The sequence below is a fragment of the Megalobrama amblycephala genome, linkage group LG24, assembly GCF_018812025.1.
Source record: "Megalobrama amblycephala isolate DHTTF-2021 linkage group LG24, ASM1881202v1, whole genome shotgun sequence".
Taxonomy (NCBI): Eukaryota; Metazoa; Chordata; class Actinopteri; order Cypriniformes; family Xenocyprididae; genus Megalobrama; species Megalobrama amblycephala.
The window spans coordinates 25,458,860-25,484,579 of record NC_063067.1 but is presented as its reverse complement, the minus strand read 5'-3'; the positions used below and the strand labels follow the sequence as shown (position 1 = coordinate 25,484,579).

Genomic DNA, 25,720 nt, shown 5'->3' with positions numbered 1-25,720 from the left:
GCCTGCATATGTATTTTTAAAATGCAAACAAGTTTTATGGTATTTAAGGCTAGTACATTTACCCACCATTAGCAGATGTTCATTTTGGATTCTGCTGACAGCACACTGAAATCACATTGTGAAGAGCACATGAACATGATGTTATTTAAAGCTGCATTCAGGTTTTTATAGGCTATATATATGATATATATGTAGCCTATAAAAGTGATATATATGTTGCTCAACATTTATTTTGCTATGACAACTGTAAGCAGTTGCCTTGAACCTTTACTGACACCTGGTGGTGTGGATGCAGCATCACAAAAATGCTCTTTTTTCAGTTACTGGTGCCACTTGTAATAGAAATGATTATCCCATATGAGTTGAACAGTATTTAATGTTGCTAGCATTCTAAAGTGAAAAGGATGATAGCTCTCTAGCAATGACTGAAGCCATTGTAAGCGTTTGAGGTTTTTTAAGGTTCTGCCTTCTGATGGATTTGGTATCACTTGAGTCATAACTAGTGGGTTACCATGATCTTCACTTTAGAATACTGATCCAAGTAATTAGTAATTCCTTTAGAATAATAACACTTGAGTCATTACTATCCAAAACGGGAGGGAAAAAAGCTTACAGTGACTTCAGTCCTTAATATACCTTACCTCACATTAATTATGAAACCTGTATTTAGTAGTCCTCTTGGAGGTATGAAAAAAAAGTAGTTACTGATTAGCTATAGTGAGCTACCTTCATTCAACTGAGCGGCCATTACTTACTAATTTGTTAATCAAAATCTCTTTTTAGTCAATAGTTGTTACTTGTCATATTCTGAGTTTGTTTTAGTCATCTTTATTGTTTGTATTTCAGTTTGATTTGGTTTCCTTGCCATGTTCTAGTTTGGTGTTAGTTGTGTTTAGTTGGTATGCTATTGTGTTCTCCTGTGACTATTTGCATCTCAGTTTGTGGATTAAAGATGACCTTCCTCGGATTCTTGCCTCCTGTATCTTTGGAAGTGAGTTCTACACAGCAGTACCGTGACAGAACACCAGACCTAAAATGGAACTGGCTGAGAAACATAAACTGACAGAGGATAGCCTGCTTAACATCCAGCAGCACAGCCAGCCACTTGGAGCTATACGTGGAGGAATTCATGGTGTTGTCTCATCTCAGCTGGAGCGATTCAATGCTCACTGCATGCTTTTGGATGGGATTGGATGACAAGTTATTCATTTCCTTTCTCCTGGTCATTGTTATATACCCTTAGCTGCTTTCAAAAATCAGGTCCTCTGGCTAAATGGTTCAGATTTTTTTGTTGAGGAAATAAAAGCAGGACAACGTAAGCTATCATTCAGTCACATCCAGAAAGAATTTGGGTGCTTCAGCTCATCCCAAGCCTGTGCCCGAACCTTCCACAGACTCTGCACCAGCGATCATCATGGCCGGACTATTCAACATCTCCAGCCTTTGCCCCAGCACGAATGGCTGTGTCTAACAGTGCGGACCTGATGGCAAAGTTAGCGGACCACTCCATCATTTCTGTCCGAGAGGCTTTAGGGAAGTTCTACATTCCTTAGTCCTCATGTCCAGAGTTCGCTCTAGCCTCAGCATTCAGCCCAAGATTTACTTTAACGGCATCCCAAAGGAGGAGGCTGAGGAAGAGGAAACAGTCCTCTTGCATCTCCAGCCCCTGAGCCCAGTCCAGTGTTGGCTCCAGCCCCTGAGTTCAACCAGGAGCCCATTCACGTCCCTGAGTGCCTGTTCTCGCCCCAGAGCTCAGTTCAGAGTATATTCTTATCCCTGAGTCAAGTGTGGGGATGCATCTTGGCCACGGAGGCTGATCTCCTTTGTTATGGTTACAGTGATTGTCACCAGTCTCCTCGTCGTGGCAACGGTGGACGTTCCTGATTCCGGTGTGTCCAGCTCCCTCATCATGGCCACGATAGTTGTTTCTGACTCTGCACTACCTTGGGCCCCTGAGCTATCTGCACCTCCCTGGTTCTCTGAGTCACTGACACCTCCCAAACTCCCAGAACTTCCAGCACCCCAATGGTTCCCTGTATTACTGCTGCCATCCTGGAGGCTCTCTAGCCTAACCGTATCACCCTGGTCATCTGTCTGTCACCATCAGTGCTTTTAATGTCCCGAACACTAGCAGGTTTCAGTTTGAGTAGTTAGTTACCAGTATTGGTTCAATTTTAAACACTTTATTTCTACTCTCATACACCAACTCACTTGCACTTTTTATTCCCTTCATGCATGCTATACAAGCAGAGGTAGAATTATATATACTTTGAACATACACTATATTGCCAAAAGTATTGGGACGCCCCTTCAAATCATTGAAGACGTGTTCTCTGGATTGACGAATCACGCTTCTCTGTCTGGCAATCTGATGGATGAGTCTGGATTTGGCGGTTGCCAGGAGAACGGTACTTGCCTGACTGCATTGTGCCAAGTGTAAAGTTTGGTGGAGTTTGGGTTGTTTTTCAGGGGTTGGGCATGGCCCCTTAGTTCCAGTGAAAGGAACACTTAATGTTTCAGCATACCAAGACATTTTGGACAATTTCATGCTCCCAACTTTGTAGGATCACTTTGGGGATGGCCTCTTCCTGTTCCAACATGACTGCGCACCAGCGCACAAAGCAAGGTCCATAAAGACATGGATGAGCGAGTTTGGTGTGGATGAACTTGACTGGCCTGCACAGAGTCCTGACCTCTACCAGACAGAACACCTTTGGGATGAATTAGAGCGGAGAGTGTGAGCCAGGCTTTCTCGCCAACATCACTGCCTGACCTCACAAATGTGCTTCTAGAAGAATATGCAAAAATTACCATAAACACAAGCCCTTCCTGAAGAGTTGAGGCTGTTATAGCTGCAAAGGGTGAGCTAACTCCATATTAAACCCTATGGATTAAGAATGGGATGTCATTAAAGTTCATGTGCACGTAAAGGCAGGCGTCCCAGAACTTTTGATAATATAGTGCAGTGGTTCTCAAACCTGTCCTGGGGACCCCCCACCACTGCACATTTTGCATGTCTCTCTCATCTAACACACCCAATTCAACTCTTGCAGTCTCTACTAATTAGCTGATGACTTGAATCAGGTGTGTTAGATGAGGGTGACATGCAAAATGTGCAGTGGTGGGGGGTCCCCAGGACAGGTTTGAGAACCACTGATATAGTGTATTTATAGGATAAGAAAATGTATAAGATAAAAAAAATATATATATTAAATTGCCATTTTCTAGGTTAGATGCTATTAATTGTGCTAAAGTGTATTTTGTTTTGCACATAGAAAAAAATAATGGACAGATCCTAAGTAGAAACTATAATTAATGTTTTATCTGAGATCCAGAATTTATGTGATGCCCATCTTTAATTTAGCTTTTGAACCTTTGTATCACTTCTGGTGGAGCCAGTGTGACCTGCATGCATAATGATAAAATAAATCTTCTTTATATGTATCATTTTAGATTTCCTTCTCTCTAAATAACAACAATGCTCAGGATTTTTTTCTGTCCTCAATAAGACAAACATTCCACATTATATTTAGTTTGTTCTAAAAATGATTACATTGCATGTATCAACATCAGTAGGATGTTCATATATTATAACAGGCTATGTGTTGACATCTTTGTTGTTCTTCCCAGTGATGATGCTTCCAATTCCGGTTCCTCGTGGCTGCATGGGCTCTAAATATGACATATGGCCCACACATGGAGGTGACTGCTCTGCATTTCTGACCCGCAGCACAGTTCTGTACCGCAGACAGCTTGTTCTCACCACATCTATGCTTTAAACACTTTTTTTCTCAGCAGGGAAAGCTTAATGCTTAGTTTGGAATGAATGCATTTAATTCAGTTGGGAGATTTGGTGTTTTAATCCAGGTCTTTGAAGATTAAAGACGAATAAAAAGGTGATTTGGAAGCAATTTAATTTTAGCTCTTCGAAAATTACTTCACATTCTATCTGAACACAGTCTGTCCGAACACTTCAACCTCAAGATAATAGAATATTTGTTAACACTTTACAATAAGGTTCATTAGTTAAACATTAGTTAATGTATTAACTAACATGAACTAACCATGAACAATACATTTGTTACTGTATTTACTAATCTTTGTTAATGTTAGTTAATGAAAATACAGTTGTTCATTGTTTGATCATGTTACAGATCATCACAGTGTATTAATTAATGTTATCACAATTTTAATAACTTATTAGTAAATGTTGAAATTAACATTAACAAAGATTATTAAATGCTGCATAAGTGCAGTTCATTATTAGTTCATGTTAACTAATGTAGTTAAATAATGTTAACTAATGAACCTTATTGTAAAGTGTTAAAGGTCCCGTTCTTCGTGATCCCATGTTTCAAACTTTAGTTAGTGTGTAATGTTGTTGTTAGAGTATAAATAAAATCTGTAAAATTTTAAAGCTCAAAGTTCAATGCCAAGCAAGATATTTTATTTAACAGAAGTCGCCTACATCGAACGGCCAGTTTGGACTACATCCCTCTACTTCCTTCTTTAATGACGTCACTAAAACAGTTTTTTGACTAACCTCCGCCCACAGGAATACACAAGAGTTGCGTTTGTAGAGTGTGTTTGTCGCCATGTCGTCGAAACGCTGTTATTTTCATCCCGCAGTCCAATCACCGGGTCTGATTCCGGCTCAAATTGATAGGGTAAAATTAAAGACATGTTTACAATAACACTGAGCGCGTGCATCTCTACGTTATGCTAAGAGGCGTGACTTTTCCGGGCACGGTGCGCTCAGAGCTGTCGAATCACAACACAGGAACCGCTGGCACAATCAGAACTCGTTACGTATTTCTGAAGGAGGGACTTCATAGAACAAGGAAGTCATCAGCCCGTTTTTATGACAGTGGAAACAGCGGTATACAGATAAGTAAATTATGTGAAAAATACTGTTTTTTTTTACACGCGAAACATGAACACGTTATATTGCACACTATAAACACAATCAAAGCTTCAAAAAAACGCGAAAAACGGGACCTTTAATATTTTGCTTAAGACTAAACTTAATTTAGGGTAACACTTAGTTTTGATGGTCCACTAGACACACAAAAAAAGAACAGCTTTGCTTGAAAACCAAAGACAATATTCGACAAAGGAACAGAGGGTATTAAATACAGAGAAAAACAACAAACTAAACAAGAAACAGGTGAGCGTAATCAATTATTAAATCAGAACCCATGGAAACAAACTAGCAGAGGAAACTAGGGAGCTGTTTACACAACACCTAAAAACAGAAAACTTTTTATGCATTTTGGTCATTCATTTACATGACAACTGAGCTTTGGGGGCCTGAAAGTGCAAACTTTTGAAAAAGGGTTTCAAAGTGCAAGTTTTTGAAAATGATACTGTTATTGTCTCCATGTAATCAAAAACTTGAATCTGTGAAAACAGTGATGTCATGCGCATGTGTATTATGTGTTCAGTCTAGTGTTTCTTTTTTAAAAAGTGACAACGCCAACTACTGGCCTGGCATGAATAATACAGTGTTTTAGTCCTTTTCGCAGATCCGTAAACTTACCCTAATGTAACAAAGGACCAGTAGGTGCACCTAATGTTAGTTTGCCAACTGCCATAAAACCTCAAAAGAAGAAGAAGAAGAAGAAAGGAACAAAAGACACAGGAACTAAACATAGGAACAGAAACCAAAACTAAACATGACAGCAGTACATTTGCATATTATTTATGTGAGGGTTGTTAGTTTAAAATCAATTTAAAACAGTGACATTTTAGTGAGGCATTCTTGCTTTAAAAGAACAGACTTCCTCAGCAACTCAGAAAACCTTCCCATCTTCCTATGATCTTATACAGAGACAGTGTGCATTTCAAACAACTAAACTTGCCCATATGAACGCAGGGAAAGATGACAAATGAGTTACTGTGTCCTCTTGACTCAAGTGTTCTGTCTTTGCAAAGTGTGAAGTCTGTGCACAGAGCAAAAGACTGATGATTTTGTCCTCTGTTACTATGTCTGCTCCTCTAACCTAGCCAAAAATAACCAATACCTTCCTTTGCAAGAAACCAAACCAGCTCAATGCACTGGTCTGTAGATACACGGAACTTTCCATCAAAGAGACTCGTTAAAGATGGAGTGAACTCATGAAAGATTAATGAGTCAGGAAAAAATCCTCTGAACCATCTGAGCAGGCACTAAACTAGGCACTGAAATTAAGTCAAATAAAATATAGTTGCTAAAAAGGTACATTAAAAAGTAATTATTACATTTCTGTGACTCACAGAAGAATATAGTATTCTGAGGAATGGACTAAAATAAAAAGACACCTAAAAGAGAGACAATTGTCCGCTGATGGTCAAGTACTACCTGACCGGCCACAATATAATATAATATAATAGAATATAATATAACATAATATAATGCCCAGAATGAACTTGTCTGACAGAGTACATGTAGGTTTGGTTTATTTCATCACACATATCCAAACATCAAGGTCAGATGGGGTAGGGATTTTCCTTTCACAAAATAATCTCTTCAAACTCACATCATCATGGCTGATAATGGCCAGGATTGTCTAAAAATGTATAGTTTGTAATCCCAGCCTTATTCCTTAATGAACTTGCATTAATGGCAAAAGAGCTGTACAGCATTTTCAGCATTTCACAATGAACTGGAACACACTTTCACAGTTTACATCAGAACTAAATCCATAACTGGGATGTTCAGTGTGGGGCTGTTGCTTAAATTCATTTGGTCTCCCCCAGGCCCGATAAGTAAAATATTATAAGAAAAAGGATTTTATTAGGAAAAAAAGGTGCACCTCTTACCTCACCACTAAACTTATCATACGAAAAAATATGAATGAGGATGTACAAATTCATATACAAATTCACCACCATTTCACTAAAATGTAAATCGCCATGATGGTGCATTGACCAGTACCATGAACCAAAGTTATTATCATTAACTAAAACTTACAAAATAAGTGTTAATAAAATAAAATAAAATATATATATATTAAAAAAAAAAACTACCAAAATGAGTGAAAACGGATAATATATAAAACCTGATTCAAAATATTAAATGTATACAGTATTTATACAGTAATAATATATATACTGATACTAAAATAACACTGCCATGAACTATGACATTTGCTCAATAACACTCAATAATTCAAATCATGAGGCTTCCACAGAGGTCTTTCCAGTAAAAGAACTCTGGAAGAAGAACTTCTGGCTGCGATGCGAAGGTCTGGGCATGTGAGATTGTCTTAGTGATTACTGTCTGTAAGGAACAGCAAGATTTTGTCCATGGCTCTGGACTCTTGGACTTTGACTTGTTGACTGGTCACTGGAAGCAATGTGATACACAGAGATTGTAATCAAGCAGACAAGAGACCCAGCTGAAATTCTTTCTTGTTTCTTTCTGCTAAACTTAGTCTCACCACGTTAATGTTTAAAGACACTTGACTTGCAGTTCCATGTCAAGTGAATAAAACTGATGACATTATATTGCTGTAATTTTGAAATTTAATCAAGAAAAACAAGTACACTTAATATGAGGGGAAAGTAACTCTTAAGTGTGCACATTTAATATGTTTGGTTAAGCTAATACAAGGTGTCAATGCTGGTCAATGCTGTCTATTTGATATATTGTCATTATTATGTATGTTTTAAGGCAGGTTGAGGCTGGTATTTGTTTCATTTTGAGTGTTAGAAGAAATTAACTGAGCAAAGAGTCTTTGTAGAAGAAATATTAGAACCATGTTTATCAAATAAGAAGGCAATATAAATGTGAGCACTCATAGGAGGATCACTCCCTTGAGGAGCACACACAGAGTTTTGTAGATCTTGCTCATCTCGATCACTACCCTGATGACAGCCTCTGTGTGTTTTTCCAGGCAGGACTCAATCCTCAAATGAATGCACACCTGCTCCTTGAGGGACATTTACAGAATATATGGACTTGGTGCTATTTCAATGTGGATCCCCCTTCACCATCCATGAGAGCGAGGAGGATCTAAATCCACCAGCACCCTCATTCCACTTATTATGACACTGAGCCCACCACAGACTCAGAGCCTGAGCCAATAACCGCCACGGACCCAAAGCCAGAGCCAATGCCTGCTACAGAGCCAGAGTCTGCAGCCACATTTACCCTGGAGGCAAAGCCCACTGCTAAGTCTGACCAGGTGGTTGCTATTTCATTCCCAGTGGGAATATTGGTGGAGTTGGCCCATCCACTAGCACTGGAGATCTGTTTTCCACCGTTTGGAGTAACTGATGCACTGATTTTCTGCTGTTCCAAAGCCCTTCCTCCTCAGCTAGTACCTAGCTAGTTCAGCATCCAACTATCTTTGTTCTCCACTGGTCCTGCCGGCTTCAACGACTCCTCATCTCCGCTGGTCCCACGCAGATTCCAAGTCTCCTGATCTCCGCCAGTGCCTCCCGGCTTCCAAGTCTCCTCATCTCCCCTGGTCCTGCACAGCTTCCAAGTTTCCTGATGTCCTCCAGTCCCTCCAAGCCTCCAAGTCTCCTAATTTCAGCTGGTCCTGCGCAGCTTCCAAGTTTCCTGATGTCCTCCAGTCCCTTCAAGCCTCCAAGTCTCCTAATCTCAGCTGGTCCTGCGAAGCTTCCAGGTCTCCTGATCTCAGCCAGTTCCTCCAGGCTCCATGTCTCCTCATCTCTGCTGGTCCTGTGCAGCTTCCAAGTCTCCTGATCTCTGCCAGTTTCTCCCGGCTTCCGAGGCTCCTTGTCACCGCTGTTCCCACCCAGCAGCACACTCCATCCTCCTTCTACAAATCCTTCCAGTTCCTCTGTGTTGGCTCCACTGGTCCACCTTGGTGTGTTGATCCCCTGGCTCTGCCTCAGGCTTCTGAGCCCATTACTCCACCGACCAGTCGGCTCTACCTTGGCTCCTCACTCCCGTGTCTCCACCTGCGATGTCCCCTGGGCTCCCTCGTCACCTCCAGCTCTGCCTTAGTCAGTTGCCGCTCTGCCTCCATCACCGACTTCCAGGCCTCCGCCTCAGTCTTCACTCCAACCAGCTCCGCCTCAGCCCACCTCGGGCTCTCGTCACCATGGCTCTGCCTTGCCCTCCTGGTCCTCCGATGTTGCTCGGCCTCTCTTTCCATCAGACTGGGTCTCCACCTCTCCCGGCTTTACCTCTGTTGGTCAGACTCATGACTCCATCCTGGCTCCTCCCTCCATCAGTTCCACTGTGGGTCATCCTCCTCCTGTCCCTGATCGGGGTCATCCCATGGTCTCTGCCTACTTCCCCATTGACTCTTCCCCCATGGGCTTGTATTTTTGTTTAGCCCTCCTTCCCATCCCCAGAGTCCACTCACTTCCACCTCCACTTCAGGGATGTTTTTGTTTACGGCGCAATGTAACATGAGGTTTCGGTTTTAGTTTGTACTTCCTAGTTTTCCTGTGTTAGTTCCTGTTTCCTTTGTCCATGTTCATCTGTTGCCATGGTTATTTATTTTCTTAATTGATTATCTTCACCTGTTCCTTGTTTTCTCTCTTCACTTTGTGTATATAATTTGTGAATAAACGTGACAACTGTGATTAGATCCTGCCTCTACTCTCCTTACTGCAGCCAGCGTACATGCCATCCATGTACAGTCTTTGTCACATGAAAGTGGGAACACGAGAAAACAAAGAGTGAACTCAATCTTTTTAAATCTTCACTTCTACTTACCTGTTCTCATGTATTCTTAACCATCAGGGCACATCTAAGACAGGGACAGCAATGAGTCATGGCTGCTTAACATTTTATAGCTCTCCACTTTGTCACTTTTTTTTTTTTTCACATGACAACCACCTATGTGTTTTGCTCATCTAACTGTACATCTGGGTTTGTGTGTTACCGTTCATCTGTTTCCACTGCATCTGCAGCCCCAGATGCACCATTCATCATTCTAAAGCTCATCTTTCTCTCTCCTCTCTTTCTTTTTTGCTCCATATTTTCTCAATCTGTCCCATATTCCACACCTGCCCAATCAATACAGTTCAATAGCTTTCTATTGTCATTTCACCATTTTCTCTTTTCTTTGCCTTTCCTAACAGCATGAAAGATGCCCAGCTCGTGCCATTTGAACCCAACCATATGCTCAGTCCAAAAGCATCAATTTTATGCAATTATAGACATAAATACTGTTCTAAAAGGTAGGTATCTTAATTATAATGCCCACTAAGATGCATTCCCGTATCCAAATATGCATACTTTTCCTTCAACACAGTATGCAAAAAAAAAAAAAAAAAACTATATGTTACACATTTATATGTTATACATTTATTATGAAAATAATACACTTTAAATAATACACTTTAAAACAATACACTTAAGTATGAATTGAATGTGATGTTTTCGGACACTTAATTCCCTGTGATACAATCAAATGAAAATATATTTATTTAAAATTGATATTAAATGCAATTAGTTGAACTTAAAAGTGCTTTTTTGTACATTCTCATTTGCAATTTCATAATTACTTCGATTAACTACGGTTAAAGTGTACTGCTGAATGTACTGACAAGCAATATAGTAAACTAAAATATATAATGTCACTTCTATTAAAACTTTATTGTCATGTATTTAATATATTTGTAATTACACATTTGTAATGATGAAATTGCAATTTAGTACATTTAAAATATATCAAAGTTTAATGTAGTATCAAATAACACACTAAAGTTAAATTATAATCAAGTACATATAATATAATCAACTTTTCATGTGCTTTAGTATGTTAGTCAACACATCAAAATAAGTGTTACTTCTTTAAAGCATTACATAAGACTATTAAAACATAATGATATAAAATGTACTTAAATGTAAATCTTTTCATTTGATATTATTACAACATGCACTTTTTAAAAGTGTACTTAAGTTTGTTAAGAAACATGAACGTGAACTCTCTTTAAGTGCACTTAAGTGACCAAGATTTGAAGTATGTTACGATTGCACATTCAATTCAATACACTTCTTTTTCACGAGGTTGGCATGGTTGACAAGTTTCAATAGAAATTACATTAAAGTATATTTTAGTTTACCATACATTTTTGTCAGTACATTCAGCAGTATCCATATTTCAAAGATTTCAAATACAAGTAATTCTGAAATTACATATAAAGATGTACTTAAGTTCTACTTAAGTGGGTCAAACAGCACTCTTAAGTTCAACTATTGCATTTAATAACAATAATTAAAAAAAAAAAAACTATAATACATTTTCATTTAATTGCAAATAACATGCAATTAAGTTTCCAAAAACATTACATTCAGTTCACGCTTAAGTATATTCATTCATTCATTCATTAAGGTTTATTATTTGTGTAAGAAATACTCTTTTTAAAGTATGATAAAATGCACTTCATTTTCACAAGGGACTTTCACTTTTGTTTAAGGAAACAAATCACACTGCAAAATCTATAACACAATTCTCATTATTATAGAAAGCCTTCTGAATCTTCATTACATGCACTTAAAAGTTGCTACATTGTCATTTAGAATGATATATATTATTGTTTATTGATTTAAATACAGAAGGCAGGATACCCCCTTTAGCTCCCTGGCTGCCCAACATCAAGCAAATCTAACATTAGTGTTAACCTACTTCTGAATAATTAAACTACTGGAGTTGAGTTAAACTCATGTGAATTATTCACTTGGGTGACTTAGAGGTAACATGGTGTTTCCTGACCTAAATCTGTTTGAAAGATGCCAAAAAAAAGACACAGGATCTCATGATAAACCCTATTTTGACTTGCGTATGGTCTCTTAAGGGAATTTAAGTTGAATATCTGCTTCGCTGTGGTCTATGTAAGCACAGGTTATGTTTCGCCAGCCAGATTGAATTCTGGTGTGATAGGCTTCTGCACTCATCAAGTTGTCAAGTCTTTTGATGTTATCGGAATGGAACGGAATAAGTAAATAAGGTGTCCGACAGTTTGTCAATTTAAAGGATGGTCAGGAACTAACCGAGCCTAGTCTGGCGAATAGACCAGTTTACACTGTAAATATTTCATTGATTATTTCCAATTAGTTTTAGTGTGTTTTAAAGGAGGCACTGCGATACTGATTATGCAAAGCTGAGCCTGAAGAAGAGCCTGATGATTAAGGTTGTTTGGTTTATTGAGCTCAAAGAGAAGGAAATACCCAAATATTTTAACTTAAGGCAGTTTATAAAGAGAAAATAGAGAGGCCTATATGAACATGTAGAGGGTATAATGTCAGTTTAGTTGGAGAGATACAAAAAGATTATATGCAACATGAAATAATGTAATGCTATTACACATTAGGCTCAAGGAAAATAAATTTTTTGTTAATAAATTTTGTTTGTTAATGGCAGACATTGAAATGCCTCAATAATGCAAGAGAGGAAACTATTTGAGTATTTTCTTTTATAAGGAATATAAATAGAATTAACTTTGAATATAGCGCCATCATGCGGACAGTTTAAAATTACATCATGTAGTAGCTAACATGTAGAGTGCTTCTTTTTTATTTTCTAATGACTACAAAATAAAATTGTGTTTTACAGAACTACTAGTTGCAGTTTAATTAACTGCTACAATATGTAATAATTATGTATGATGCTAATGAATATTCATGAGGTAGGTGGGCCATGAATGTCACGTGATTCTATATTGTTGTTAACTTGCAGGGAAGTTGTAGCGTCACTTCTGCAAGCACTTTTCCAATGTGAGGTTACCGTTATTTGATCTCTACGTCCAAAGGTGGTCTACATCCAAAAAGGTGAGGTTTTATTGGCCTAACGTTACTTAAACCAGTGATGTCGTGATAAGTTTAATGAATGGGACAGCGCGTCTGTCTGTATCAACAAATGAAAAGTTGTTTTATGTAGGTCTACAAAATGGGAGATTACGAAGGTAAAAGTTGTGTCTCAAAACTTAGTGAGCTGCCTACTTAATGAAGCATTTAAAGCAATCATAGTCGTAGATAGCCTATGATGCCCAAAAATATCTAAGTAGGCAGATCACTAGGTTAGACACAGCGGAAAGCAACTTCCGTGTTGACAGGTTCACATAGGATAGGCTATAATTAATTTTAACTGTTTAGATTTGCTCAAAACATCTTCTTCATTTAATTAAAACTATGGCAGTTTAGGTAGTTATATGTAATATATATGCCTTCATCAGAGTGAAAAAATATAATAATCTAAAAACTGTGAAATAATTATAAATAGTTTCGATATTTATTGTGTGAATAAATAAATAAAAATGATGCCTGTAAATAAAAAATGATATCGTTGTAGGATCATTTTCACCACAGCCATTGGTTATCAAAACAAATGTTTACCAAGGTCACAGAAGACAAAAATAAGAAAATAAAAAACTCAAAACCAAGTTGAAAAATCACTTCTGGTCAAATTGAGCAAATGCTTAAAGGGTTAGTTCACCCAAAAATGAAAATAATGTAATTTATTTCTGACCCTCATGTCGTTCCACATCCGTAAGACCTTCGTTCATCTTCCGAACACAAATTAAGATGTTGTTGATGAAATCCGATGGCTCAGTGAGGCCTGAATTCACAGCAATGGTACTTCCTCTCTCAAGATCCATAAAGGTACTAAAGACAGTTTGTGTGAGTTTAGTGGTTCTACCTTAATATTATAAAGCGACAAGAATACTTTTTGTGCACCAAAAAAACAAAATAATGACTTTTCAACAATAGAGGGTATGCAACCTCAACCGTTATGATTGCGGTCACGCCCACTGAGTGGCAAAAGACTGAATAGCAGCATTGGTTTTCAGCGTGAATGCCGCAAAAAAACACATCCAAAACGGGAAAGAGGTTTGCGACTGACTGTACAAATAGCTTTGACACGAAATCTGAGGTATATTTTTACAGACTGCTGAAAGCTACAGAAAAAAAAGAAAAGAAAATAGGTTGCTGCAATTCACAGAAACAGCTGGACTCCAGGCAGAGAAACATGTTTTGCAGTTATCATTTTGTGTCAAAATGTTGGATTTTGGGGTAAAATCATACCCTATATATTGTATTGTTATATATTGTGTTGACAACTCATCAATTAAATATTTACCATCTTATTCTGCATAATTGGGTGTTTTATATAAACACTGACACAAACTACTGTATACAAGTTTTAGGGCTTGACGATATGATGAAATATATAACATTGATATACGTAATTACTCCAATTCAGACCTAACTATATTGTAGTTATATAAAATATTCACAGGCAGATTTGCTTTATGTATTTCCCCAGCGTCGAAATCAGGCACATATAAATGTCAGGAAACACGACTCCTGGCTGCATGTCGGTATCCATGGATTATGTTTCTTTGACATGTCATAAGGAACACTTTCGAGCCCAACATTTAGTGTTTGCTTTACTCGCTGTTTTCGCAGTTTCCCCTATAAAATCCAGTAATGCAGCAGGTTCTTTTGCCACTCGGTCCAGATGAGGAAGCGCGTTCCGGCGGGAAAGTGACTTCTATGCATACCCTCTATATAGTGATGGGCCAATTTCAAAACACATCGGTGATTCGGAGCGCCAAAGTCACGTGATTTCAGCAGTTTAGCAGTTTGATAGGAGATCCAAATCACTAATTCGATTCATAAAGCTCTGAAACAGTGTTTTGAAAACGCCCATCACTATATTGTTAAAATGTCGTCATTTGTTTTTTTTTGTTTTTTTGGCACACAAAAAGTATTCTCGTCGCTTTATAATTTTAAGGTAGAACCACTGAACTCACATGTACTGTTTTAAATATGTTTTTAGTACCTTTATGGATCTTGAGAGATGAAGTACCATCGGTACCACTCTTGAGCCATCGGATTTAATCAAAAATATCTTAATTTGTGTTCCGAAGATGAACGAAGGTTGTACGGGTGTAGAACGACATGAGGGTAATAAATGACATTATTTTCATTTTTGGGTGAACTAATCCTTTAATGTGGAACTGGAAAAGTTGTTTAATTGTGTGTGTTTGGGATAGATAAAATGCTATGAAAATATAGTGTGTGTGTTTTGATTCTAACAGTGTTATATTGTTTCATTATATAGGCATTGTGAATGCAGAGAACAAACATGTTCAAGTCTGCTTCCTCTCAGCTGCTGTTGTTGGATCAGAAGTGTGCTAAATGTCTGTTAGAGACGTACGTCAAGCGGAGCCTCAGTCTGAATGAAGGATGCAGGAAACATCGGCGGAAACAACTCAACAGGGTGAGAAGGGATGAACGAGAAAGCCAGGCCAGACGGGCATCCAGTGACACCTCCACCCACCGCCTGTCCGTAGAGAAGCATCTGAAGATCAGCAAGTGCACTGAATGCACAACATCAGCATCTGATTTACGTTGTGAGAGCCCGAAAGGTCCAAGCAAGACCAAAAGGCGTTCTCTCGTCAGAGGCTTTCTCAACCTCTTCTCTAAGAAGAAGTCTGACCTGAAGGTGAATGGAGAAGGAGTTTCAGAAACAGATTGTGGACAATCTATTATAGAACGGGGGATTGACCACACTAAGAGTTTGAGAAAAAAGCACTCTCTGAAAAAGATCTTGTTCAGAAATCAAAAGGTTGAGCAGAGAGAGTCATTACAAACAGACTTCACTCCTGTTCCTGCCGATGAGGAACAGCTTTCACATGGTGAGTTTTGAAGTTGATGAGTGTTGTCTGTAGGGGTGTGCAATATTGACAAAAAATCTTTTGTATTATCTTTAGTATTTTTAGTGTTTTTGTGCTGGTACCTTGGTTGTTTAAGGCCTGTCTGTCTCCCGAAGCATATCATGTTCTTCAAATTCTGTTGTGGAGACAGAAATGAATGTTGACATTAAGGAGCAATATCTGCCACCTTAAATTGATTTCCAGGAGCATTTTTATTTTTTAATAAGGGTTTTTTCTAACCTTATTGAATTAGATTTTATGTCAAATTTAATCAAATTCAATTAGAATAATATAAAATCTGTATCAACGAATCTATTTAAAACTTCAGAAGTGGCACAAAAGCTCATTATCAGTCACAGTCAGCTTTCGTCGCCGTTAGTTCTTAGACGTCGACTTGGTGTGTCCCAGGCTTAACAGGATGAAACACAGGCATGCACAAATTTCTCCAAGTCCTCAACAGAGAGGATAGACTTTAACTTTTTCACTGTAATATATATATATATATATATATATATATATATATATATATATATATATATATATATATATATATATATATATATTTTTTTTTTTTTTTTTTTCCTGGAAGCAACCCCAGGTGATCTTTAACATCCTTGTTACATCCCTTTAGCCATCCAATACTTCACATCAGTCAGACAGAGATTTAAGAGAAAGTTTCTCGACAACAGAGATTTAAGAGAAAGTTTCTCGACAACAGAAAGAACTTTTCTGAAAGAATTTTAAGCTGCTGGTTTGCAGCATTGCAAGAAAATGGAGTATTGGATTGTGTATTTTTAAATGTTGTATTTATTACTATTTGTTGTATGTCAGTGACCCATCACCACACTGAATAGCAGAGGAAGAATCTGGAACTGGCTCTGTACTCTTGTATTTGGTGTTGTTTGATGAACACAATAGCAAATACAAAAATCTCAATATGTAAATAATGTTTGACTTCCGTTTTCTCCATGATAAGGTTACTTGGATAACTGCAGTATTTCCATATAAATTTGTGTTTTTGTGCCAAATATTAATTCTGGTGTGAACAGGCCTTCATACTTGAATGCCACTGTATTGTTGGTCCATATCTAGTAAATCTGGAAAAGGAAAAAAAAAAAAAATGTGAATGATTTCTTGTTTCCCTTCCTCTCTATGTAGTGAGTGTGGGCTCCAGTAATACATACTTTGAGACGGTGTCAGAAGAATTGGAGTTGATTGTGAAGAAGATTCAGTTTAGTCCGAAAGATGATCCTGCTCCACTGCCCTCTGCTGCTCGTGGAGAAGATTTCAGCTCTGCAGGTGACCCTCTCTAATGAAACATGACTAGCTGGAGATTCAGTCAATTCATGTTTTAGAGCAGAATAAATTCCACAGAATACTCTGGGAGATTTTATTTATTTATTCAAAACATGTATCACAAGTTCATATTACAAACTGTAAATGTACACACTTGTGTCTCCTCAGGTGATGACACTACAGAGAGGATTATCAGCTTGCTGAAACATATGGAGATATTATTGATCAAAAAGTTAGCATTTTAAACTTTGGTTCATTTAATTTAAAGTCCCCGTGAACCGGAAATTGCAAACGACATTTCTCCAATGTTGTGACGTATTTCCAAGTGAAACGGAATGTTGAATAGAGGGCAGGGTTTTACTTTAGAGTTCCTCCTCTCTCCATCTCTCGCTCATAGCAGATTAACGGTTGGAGGGGAGTGGTTTAAGCGTTTTCAAGGAACGCCATTCCAGACCGGAAGTAACTCCAGACCGGAAGGAACGCCATTCCAGACCGGAAGTAACTTTTCAGATTTTGATTAAAGATTACCGTGACAAACAATTTTTTTTCTGTGTATTAACCTGCACAGATTAATTGTTCACCACAAGACTAGTAATATGCGCTAATAAAGTAAATAGGGTCAATTTTGATTTCATGCCAACTTTAAAGAATCTTAACTGATGTTTGAGTATTATCCTTTGACATAAGGTTCAGTCATTTGACTCTTATCAACTATATATAGAACTATATACAGAATATATATATAACTATATACAGAAGTTATTTTAAGGAAATAACCAATCCATATTTATCACATTACAAGACTCTTTAGGATACTGTATTCTGACTGGTCAATTATAGCATTCTGTGGTTTTTGACATAATGACCAGCTGAATGCTCATAGTCATTTACATATTAGGAAACAGCTAGATCCTAGGGGTGTAAATTGTGCAGCCCTAAGTGTACCAGTACAGTGTAATGGTACACTTAGGGCTGCACAATTAATCGAATCTCTAATCGCGATTACGATTACGGATGCCACGATTTCGTAATCGTTCAAAGGCGCGATTACAAGGAAAACATATCATGTTTAAGAGTTGTGTTATTAGTTGGTCATGTTGTGAGAGGCGAATCATGACTACTTCAGAGTGTAAAAGGTCCAGCCCAGCACAAAAGGAGATACCAGTGACGTAGGTGTGCGCTGATATGTCGAACGCACACGAAACACCGGGGGAAAAAAGCGAAACAACAGGAAGCGCCATTTTCAAAAAGCCGTGCACACAGCCTAGTGCTGTCAAAAATATCTATATTTCGATATGTATCTATACTGAAATATCAGAAAGGATACCAATACTCCTTTCTGCAGTATCGATACACCGATGCCAGCTGCGCGTTCTTGCTCTCCTCTCTGACAGCGAGTTGAGACGCACGCGCTCTTTTCATCGTCTCATGCATGCTCTCCGGTTTAATAGTGTTGGTGTGACCGGGTCTGAATTTCGGCGCGGGATTGCGCATAACTGTATTAATTCCCGCATATTTCGCGCTCACACGAAGCGCAGACACACATAATAAAGCCGCCTTTATGTTCAAGATTAATGTTCAAATACACTCAGAAACAATACTACAATGCCCATGGCTCTGGTGAGTATCGTAAAACAGTTCAGGAAGAATGTGTCTGTCAAATCTTAAAGGGACAGTAGCCGAATAAATATGCCGCGCTCTAAATTGTTAATCAAACAACAAAAAAAGTCACTTACTGCTCTTGGCTGATTAACTTCTGTTACTTTAATTGATTAATCTGTATTTAATTTTACAATGAAGATTATCCAATGTTATTTTACATTTGACTACTTTGTTTCTTTATTCAGTTTCTTACCTGATCACTAGACCTACCTGAAAAAAAGAAAGCAGTCTATTTAATTTCTATCTTTATTCTATTGTATTTATTTGTGCTATTGTTAGTAATTTGTTATTTTTTTCTTATTTTATTACTGTTAATTTTTTTTAAATTCAATTTACCATTTGAAATCAAGCAGACCAAGTAAAAAAAAATATTATTGCTTCAAACAATGGTATAAAGCTATTCAAAACATTATTTCATGTAAATTGTGATAATTGTAATTAATAATCGCAATTACAATTTCAAGGGAATAATCGACAATTATGATTTTTGTCATAATTGTGCAGCCCTAGGTACACTCTAAGAAATGCTGGGTTAAAAACAACCTAAGTTGGGTTGAAAATGGTCAAACCCAGCGATTCGGTTGTTTTAACCCAGTGGTTGGGTTAAATGTTTGCCCAGTTTTATTTAACCCAACTATTGTTTGAAAGTTACTATATGGCTGGCTTAAAATGAACCCAAAATAGGTTGGAAATTAAAAATAAGACACACAATTACTAGAGGCAACAATAATAATCAAAATGTGAACAATTTATTAATAAGCAATTTAATAAATGTTAATTTCCAACATATTTTGGGTTCATTTTAAGCAAGAAATACCGTAATTTTAAACAATAGTTGAGTTAAATAAAACTACCTAGCAGGCTGAGCAAACATTTTACCCAACTGCTGGGTTAAAACAACCCAATCACCTGGGTTTGTCAATTTTCAATCCAACTTGGTTGTTTTTTTTTTGTTGTTTTTTTTTTTTTTTTTTTTTTTTTTTTTAGAGAAAAAAAAAAAAAAAAAGTTATTTAGTCACAATAAGCTACAAAACTGAAAAGCATGGCTTGTGTTATAAAAGTACAAAATAAATAGAATAACCAAAAATAAAACTTATGCAGGGATTAGTTTTTGCACTCCTGTAGTCTCCAGTGATTGGCACATCTGGATGATGTCATCTGCCCACTATAGAAGAAATTCAAGAAATCCTGTGGGTCGTAAAGAGCTTTGTTTTTCCACCTCCACAAAGAGACAAGTGTCATCCAGTATATCACCTTGTTTATAGTATCTAAATGTGATGTAAGTTGTAGATTTCCTTCCTTTACCCTGGGCAAAAAAAGCATATGTTGACTGTGAAACACAGTAGAGTTTAATTGACCCTTCGCCGGGAGTTTGATTGACAAGCGATCTAACCAATCATAACGCCGAATCCGCCATTTTGTCCGACAAAGCAGTCAGGAGTTAGAAGATTAACCTCGGTGGACTTGAACTATAAAAAAATGGTGTGTATTTACGTCTTTCTGCGTTTGAAACAACATTCCTTCTCATGTTCATTCATGTTTATTTGATGCTATAAATGAACTAGTAGGAAGCGATGATTGGTTCACGAGCCGTTTGAGCTGAGGCACTACAGCAATCTGTAAAAAAAATTGCTTAATTTGAAAGCTGGGACTTTGTTTAATATCATAAGTAACCTGCTCTGTCTTGTTTGTCGACGTGTAGTCAGTGTCCTCTTTGCTCCGCAATGTATTTTTCACTGCGTGTGGCGTGAGAGCGCCATGGCTTGTCGGACAAAGCAACAGTAACTAAGGGGGGCGGGTCTCTGCGAAGGGTCAATTATATTAATGGTGAAATGACTACATTTTTGTATCAGTCTGTGTTTATTTTTATGCGAACAATGCACTGTCACTTTAATTCAGCCGCTTCTAGAATGCTTTGCCGGACTAGATCCACATACAGTGTGAACACTCTAAACTGTTAGCATGGGCACAGAAAAAGTATGTATGAACCTGGTGTAAGACATAATTTGAAAATGTGTTTTTGTAAAAAAATGGTTCTGGTTTCTTTTCCGTGAAGTTTGTGGAGCACATCCCAAAAATTAATCGAAACTCCAGCGTATAGGCTACTAGCAAGCTCTTACGTGCCATCTGAACTCTTGTTTTGGGTTGGTGCATAGATCGTCTCTTCTTCTTCTGCTCATTTTTCCTGTTGTGGCGGTTAGCAAACAGTGTTGCATTACCGCGTGCCCCCTTCTGGATTGGAGTGTGGTTCGTCTGTGACTGACTGTATTTGTCATTGACTGTATGCACCGAACCGTGACTGTTCGGGATGAATACTTGTTCCATTACACCCCTACTAGATCCCCTTGTATTCTTATTCTAGATCAGCAAGAACAAGAGTGTCCAAGACTTCCTCCAGAAACTGACGTACAGCTCATTCCAGCAGCTGGCAGATTACTACGTAGCCGAGATCCCTAGTCCTCTTCCCGAGACCACAGACGCCTCCCCTGAGCTGGTCAAACTCGCCTTCACCCTGGACTTTACTGCCAAAGTGGCTGGACTGTGCAGCCAGACGGTCGGTCGAATCATGGGGTTTGGTTATCAATACCTCCAGGATTCCTTCACACAAATGTGTGCGGCCCATAGACAGGTAAAAACAGACCAGACAGCAAAAGCAAATGTGTGTAATTGTTTGCATTAAAGTAGAGGAGCACATTTGGGTCTTGCGGAGTAACGTGCTAAACGCCACCAGGAAGGTTTGGCGTATTTTCCCACTTAATCATTAACTCTTCTGATGTTGATAAACAATAGCACTGTGACTGAGCCAAGTTCCTGTTCAAATGGATGGGTGATGTGTAATGTGGTCATGCGTTTATAACAGTGATAGAAGTTGTTTTTGCAGCTTAGTTTCAAAAATTGCTGCTTTTTTTTCCACTGAGGAGGAAGTTTTGAGTTTTAAAATTTCAGGATGTTCATGAGAAATCAAACTCTTACAACAAAGTTAGTCATTAAGATAGTTAATAAAATAGTTAGTTAGTTCCTCATTTTGTTTCCTCTTTCTTATAGATGGTTTCAGGTTGGTTTATTGTAAGTGTGCAGTTCATTTCTCAGGTCATTTCTCATATCATGTTTCATTTCCTGGTAGGTGCCTGAAGATTTGGAAGAACAGAATACCTGTGATCCAGACTGACAGCGTATTACTGTGAAGTAAAAAACGCCAAACAATGCAATAGGGTAAATTCGGGAAAAACAAAACGAAAACTGTGATATATGTGTAGCTGCTTTTGTGAACAAGCCAAATGTAGTAGTATGTAGTAGTATTACAAGGACTGAACCTGATGTTGAAGCTGTGAATAAGAAATGTTTCTTGAGTGCCAAATCTCTGAAGGATCATGTGACACTGAAGACTGGAGTAATGATGCTGAAAATTCAACTTGAATTACATTTTAAAATAAATTCACTGTTATTTTAAATCGTGATAACATTTATTGTAATAACATTAAATTGTAATAACATTCAAATAAATTAAGCTTTGGTGAGACTTCTTTCAAAAATATCCTAATCTTACCGACCCCAACCTTTTGAACAGTTGTATATGTTAGAAATATTCTGCACTGTGACATTTAAATAGTTTATCGGGACCTCATGCTGCGTGTAACCTAATTTCAGAACTGATGTTTATGGTAAACAACATTACACTTGGGTATAAAATGTAAGATATGGATCAACTGTCATGTGATTTTTATTTGGCTAGATCAGACTGAGCATCTCTTTGGATATTATGCAATTTTTAAAAGGTAATTCGTCATGCGTTTTAATTGAGGAGGTGGTGTCTATGGAAGGACCAGTAGATGTTTGTTCTGAAGGTGGTAGATGACGTATTGTACAACTGCATGATCAGGCTTATGTCTTTATTAATGGTTGGCATAAAATAATGGCAGTATTTGTTTCTGGATGTGATTGTGTGGTGTCTGGAACTCCATTAGCCACCCTTGACATTTCAGTGCATCCTGTATAAACACATACTGCATTGAGCACCATTGCTAATCAATCTCAAATGATTCATGGAGTTTGGCCTTGATGTAAGCAGGGTCCTGTGATCTAACCACCTAATCATTATAGTCAGCCGTGGCCCATCACAGGTGTCCTATATTCTCTGAACTGAACTTATTTAACACAAATCATCATAATTCTAATTGATGCTAGATGAAATAATAAACAGTAAAATTTATAATTTCCCAGGACATGGGTCTTCACCCTTTTGATGTCCAGGCAGCTGTATATTTTCATGTTTAAAAACCTATTATATTGTGTAAGAAAAATATTGTGATATTAAACAGTCAACAAAATTAAACTATTGACTGTTATATTTTCATAATACTAAAGCAAAAGTTAAAATGTTTTCTGGAAAAGTTAAAAGCATATCTGAGATTAACACACAAAACTTTTTCCCCCACAAAACTTTGCTGTTAAAAACTAGTGCTATCAATAAAATAAAACAAGAATGAAATGGTAATATTATAACACTTGGTCAATGTGAAAGGTTTTTTTTTTTTTTTTTTTAAACAATTTCAATAATATATTATAAATATGTTAACTTAGCGTTAAAATACATTGGTAACACTTTATATAGTAATAAAGTATTTAAAATCATTTGCAAACTATTAGTTTATACAAACCCGATTCCAAAAAAGTTGGGACACTGTACAAATTGTGAATAAAAACAGAATGCAATGATGTGGAAGTTTCAAATTTCAATATTTTATTCAGAATACAACATAGATGACATATCAAATGTTTAAACTGATAAAATGTATCATTTTAAGGGAAAAATAAGTTGATTTCAGGAAATGTCATGGCATCAACACATCTTAAAAAAGTTGAACTAGGCCATGTTTACCACTGTGTGGCATCCCCTCTTCTTTTTATAACATCTGGGGACTGAGGAGACAAGTTGCTCAAGTTTAGGAATAGGAATGTTGTCCCATTCTTGTCTAATACAGGCTTCTAGTTGCTCAACTGTCTTAGGTCTTCTTTGTCGCATCTTCCTCTTTATGATGTGCCAAATGTTTTCTATGGGTGAAATATCTGGACTGCAGGCTGGCCATTTCAGTACCCGGATCCTTCTTCTACGCAGCCATGATGTTGTAATTGATGCAGTATGTGGTCTGGAATTGTCATGTTGGAAAATGTAAGGTCTTCCCCCTGAAAGAGACGACGTCTGGATGGGAGCATATGTTGTTCTAGAACTTGGATATACCTTTCAGCATTGATGGTGCCTTTCCAGATGTGTAAGCTGCCCATGCCACACGCACTCATGCAACCCCATACCATCAGAGATGCAGGCTTCTGAACTGAGCGCTGATAACAACTTGGGTTGTCCTTGTCCTCTTTAGTCCGGATGACATGGTGTCCCAGTTTTCCAAAAAGAACGTCAAATTTCAGTCGAACGTCAAACAGTTTTCCACTTTGCCACAGTCCATTTTAAATGAGCCTTGGCCCAGAGAAAACGCCTGCGCTTCTGGATCATGTTTAGATATGGCTTCTTTTTTGACCTATAGAGATTTAGTCGGCAATGGTGAAATGGCACGGTGGATTGTGTTCACCGACAATGTTTTCTGGAAGTATTCCTGAGCCCATGTTGTGATTTCCATTACAGTAGCATTCCTGTATGTGATGCAGTGCCGTCTAAGGGCCCGAAGATCACGGGCATCCAGTATGGTTTTCCGGCCTTGACCCTTACGCACAGAGATCGTTCCAGATTCTCTGAATCTTTGGATGATATTATGCACTGTAGATGATGATAACTTCAAACTCTTTGCAATTTTTCTCTGATCTTCTTAGATTATCCTAAATGTTTCCAAGAATTTGTAAATTCAGAGAAATTCACAATTTTAAATAGTGCCCGTCCCTTGTCACCTGCCAATGATGTAATATCTGTGTTATCCCTGGTTTCCGTTTGTATTGCACAGTAACCATGGCAACAGACGCGGACAGCTGTGTAACGTCTAGCGGCACGCTGTTGTTGTTTCGTTCAAACATTATGGACCATGGCAAGCAAACTTTGGAACAAAAGGAGAAATAAAACGAGGATCAATATCGACGTGGTGTTTTCGAGATGGCGAGAGCTTTGTGACAAACTTCGACTTGACAGAGACGCTGCTCTTGCACGTTATTAGACAGGTAAGCAAAGGTAGGCTACATAAGACGAATCAATGTTATATAGCTCAACACGATGAAATGTTAAAATATCATCAGTATGATATTCTAATGTTGATCTAGCTTACTGTTAGTCTCATACAGTCAACAAACTATTACATAGAATAACATTACAACTTTCACATGCTCAAATGCAGTTTAGTATGATAGTGTAACATTAGACCAAGTGAAACAGCACTGTGTTGCCACACAATTTTAATTCATCAAATAAACTGATCTGTATGAGTAGTATTTCAGCACTTGCGGGTAGTTCGGTAGAATGAAATGTCCTCATTCCTTATATCCCCTGGGACTCACGTGTGGCACTGATATCTGTCTCTCATTAGCAATTGCGCCCGCGATTCTCGGCCACGCCCTGCTTCATAAACATGAATGCATTCATGCATCCATAAACATTATTTCCCTATAAACATTATTAAATCCATCAGCATGACAAGTTCCATAATTCAACACTTGTTCACTGTCAACAATCTACACCTTTGTTATTGTTTTTGAAGAGTTTAGCGACCCCTAGCAGCGAAAAATACAGATTGTGCCTTTTAATTAATAGTTTATAAACTGTAGTTAAAACATTAATAGACTATATAAACAGTGAGTTCTTCATTCATTGTCACTGTAATTGACAAATTATTATTGTTTAATTAGCTCATATGTAAAGAGTTAGATAATCCTTTAACAAATTAAATTAGGTCACTGAAAATCAGAAAATGACATTAAGTGCTTTACACCAACCTTTATTGGACATTAATTAGTATTAAGAGTTTCTTAAAATGTTTATAATTGATCAATACACTACCAATATAAATGTTACCAATACATTTAGTAAAATCCTTTATTTATCTCTAATTTGTATCTTCTTTTTTTAAGAGTTTCACCAGCATAAAAATGGGCAATCACTTAATTGGTAGCACTTTACAACAATGTCCCATTAAAT

The 25,720-nt window shown here is 37.6% G+C and overlaps 1 protein-coding gene and 1 long non-coding RNA gene across 3 annotated transcripts; one reads left to right on the top strand and one right to left on the bottom strand.

The window, feature by feature from the left end:
* The first annotated feature begins 11,973 nt into the window (after positions 1-11,973).
* Positions 11,974-22,921, top strand: LOC125260459. 2 transcript variants are annotated; one of them, XM_048178839.1, is made up of 6 exons: positions 11,993-12,739; positions 15,036-15,612; positions 16,789-16,929; positions 17,095-17,158; positions 20,951-21,217; positions 21,713-22,921. In XM_048178839.1, the coding sequence occupies exons 2-5, from the start codon at positions 15,045-15,047 to the stop codon at positions 20,991-20,993; spliced, it is 816 nt and encodes a 271-aa protein (XP_048034796.1). In that variant the 5' UTR covers positions 11,993-12,739; positions 15,036-15,044; the 3' UTR covers positions 20,994-21,217; positions 21,713-22,921. The 2 variants fall into 2 exon arrangements, with proteins under 2 accessions (XP_048034797.1, XP_048034796.1); XM_048178840.1 differs by lacking the exon at positions 17,095-17,158 and having other exon boundaries at positions 11,974-12,739.
* On the bottom strand, positions 16,613-17,317 carry LOC125260460. The gene is made up of 3 exons (XR_007183048.1): positions 17,081-17,317; positions 16,815-16,939; positions 16,613-16,727 (listed from the first exon to the last, which is right to left on the bottom strand). It is a non-coding gene; the product is annotated as an uncharacterized LOC125260460 (long non-coding RNA).
* Positions 22,922-25,720: the final 2,799 nt, after the last annotated feature.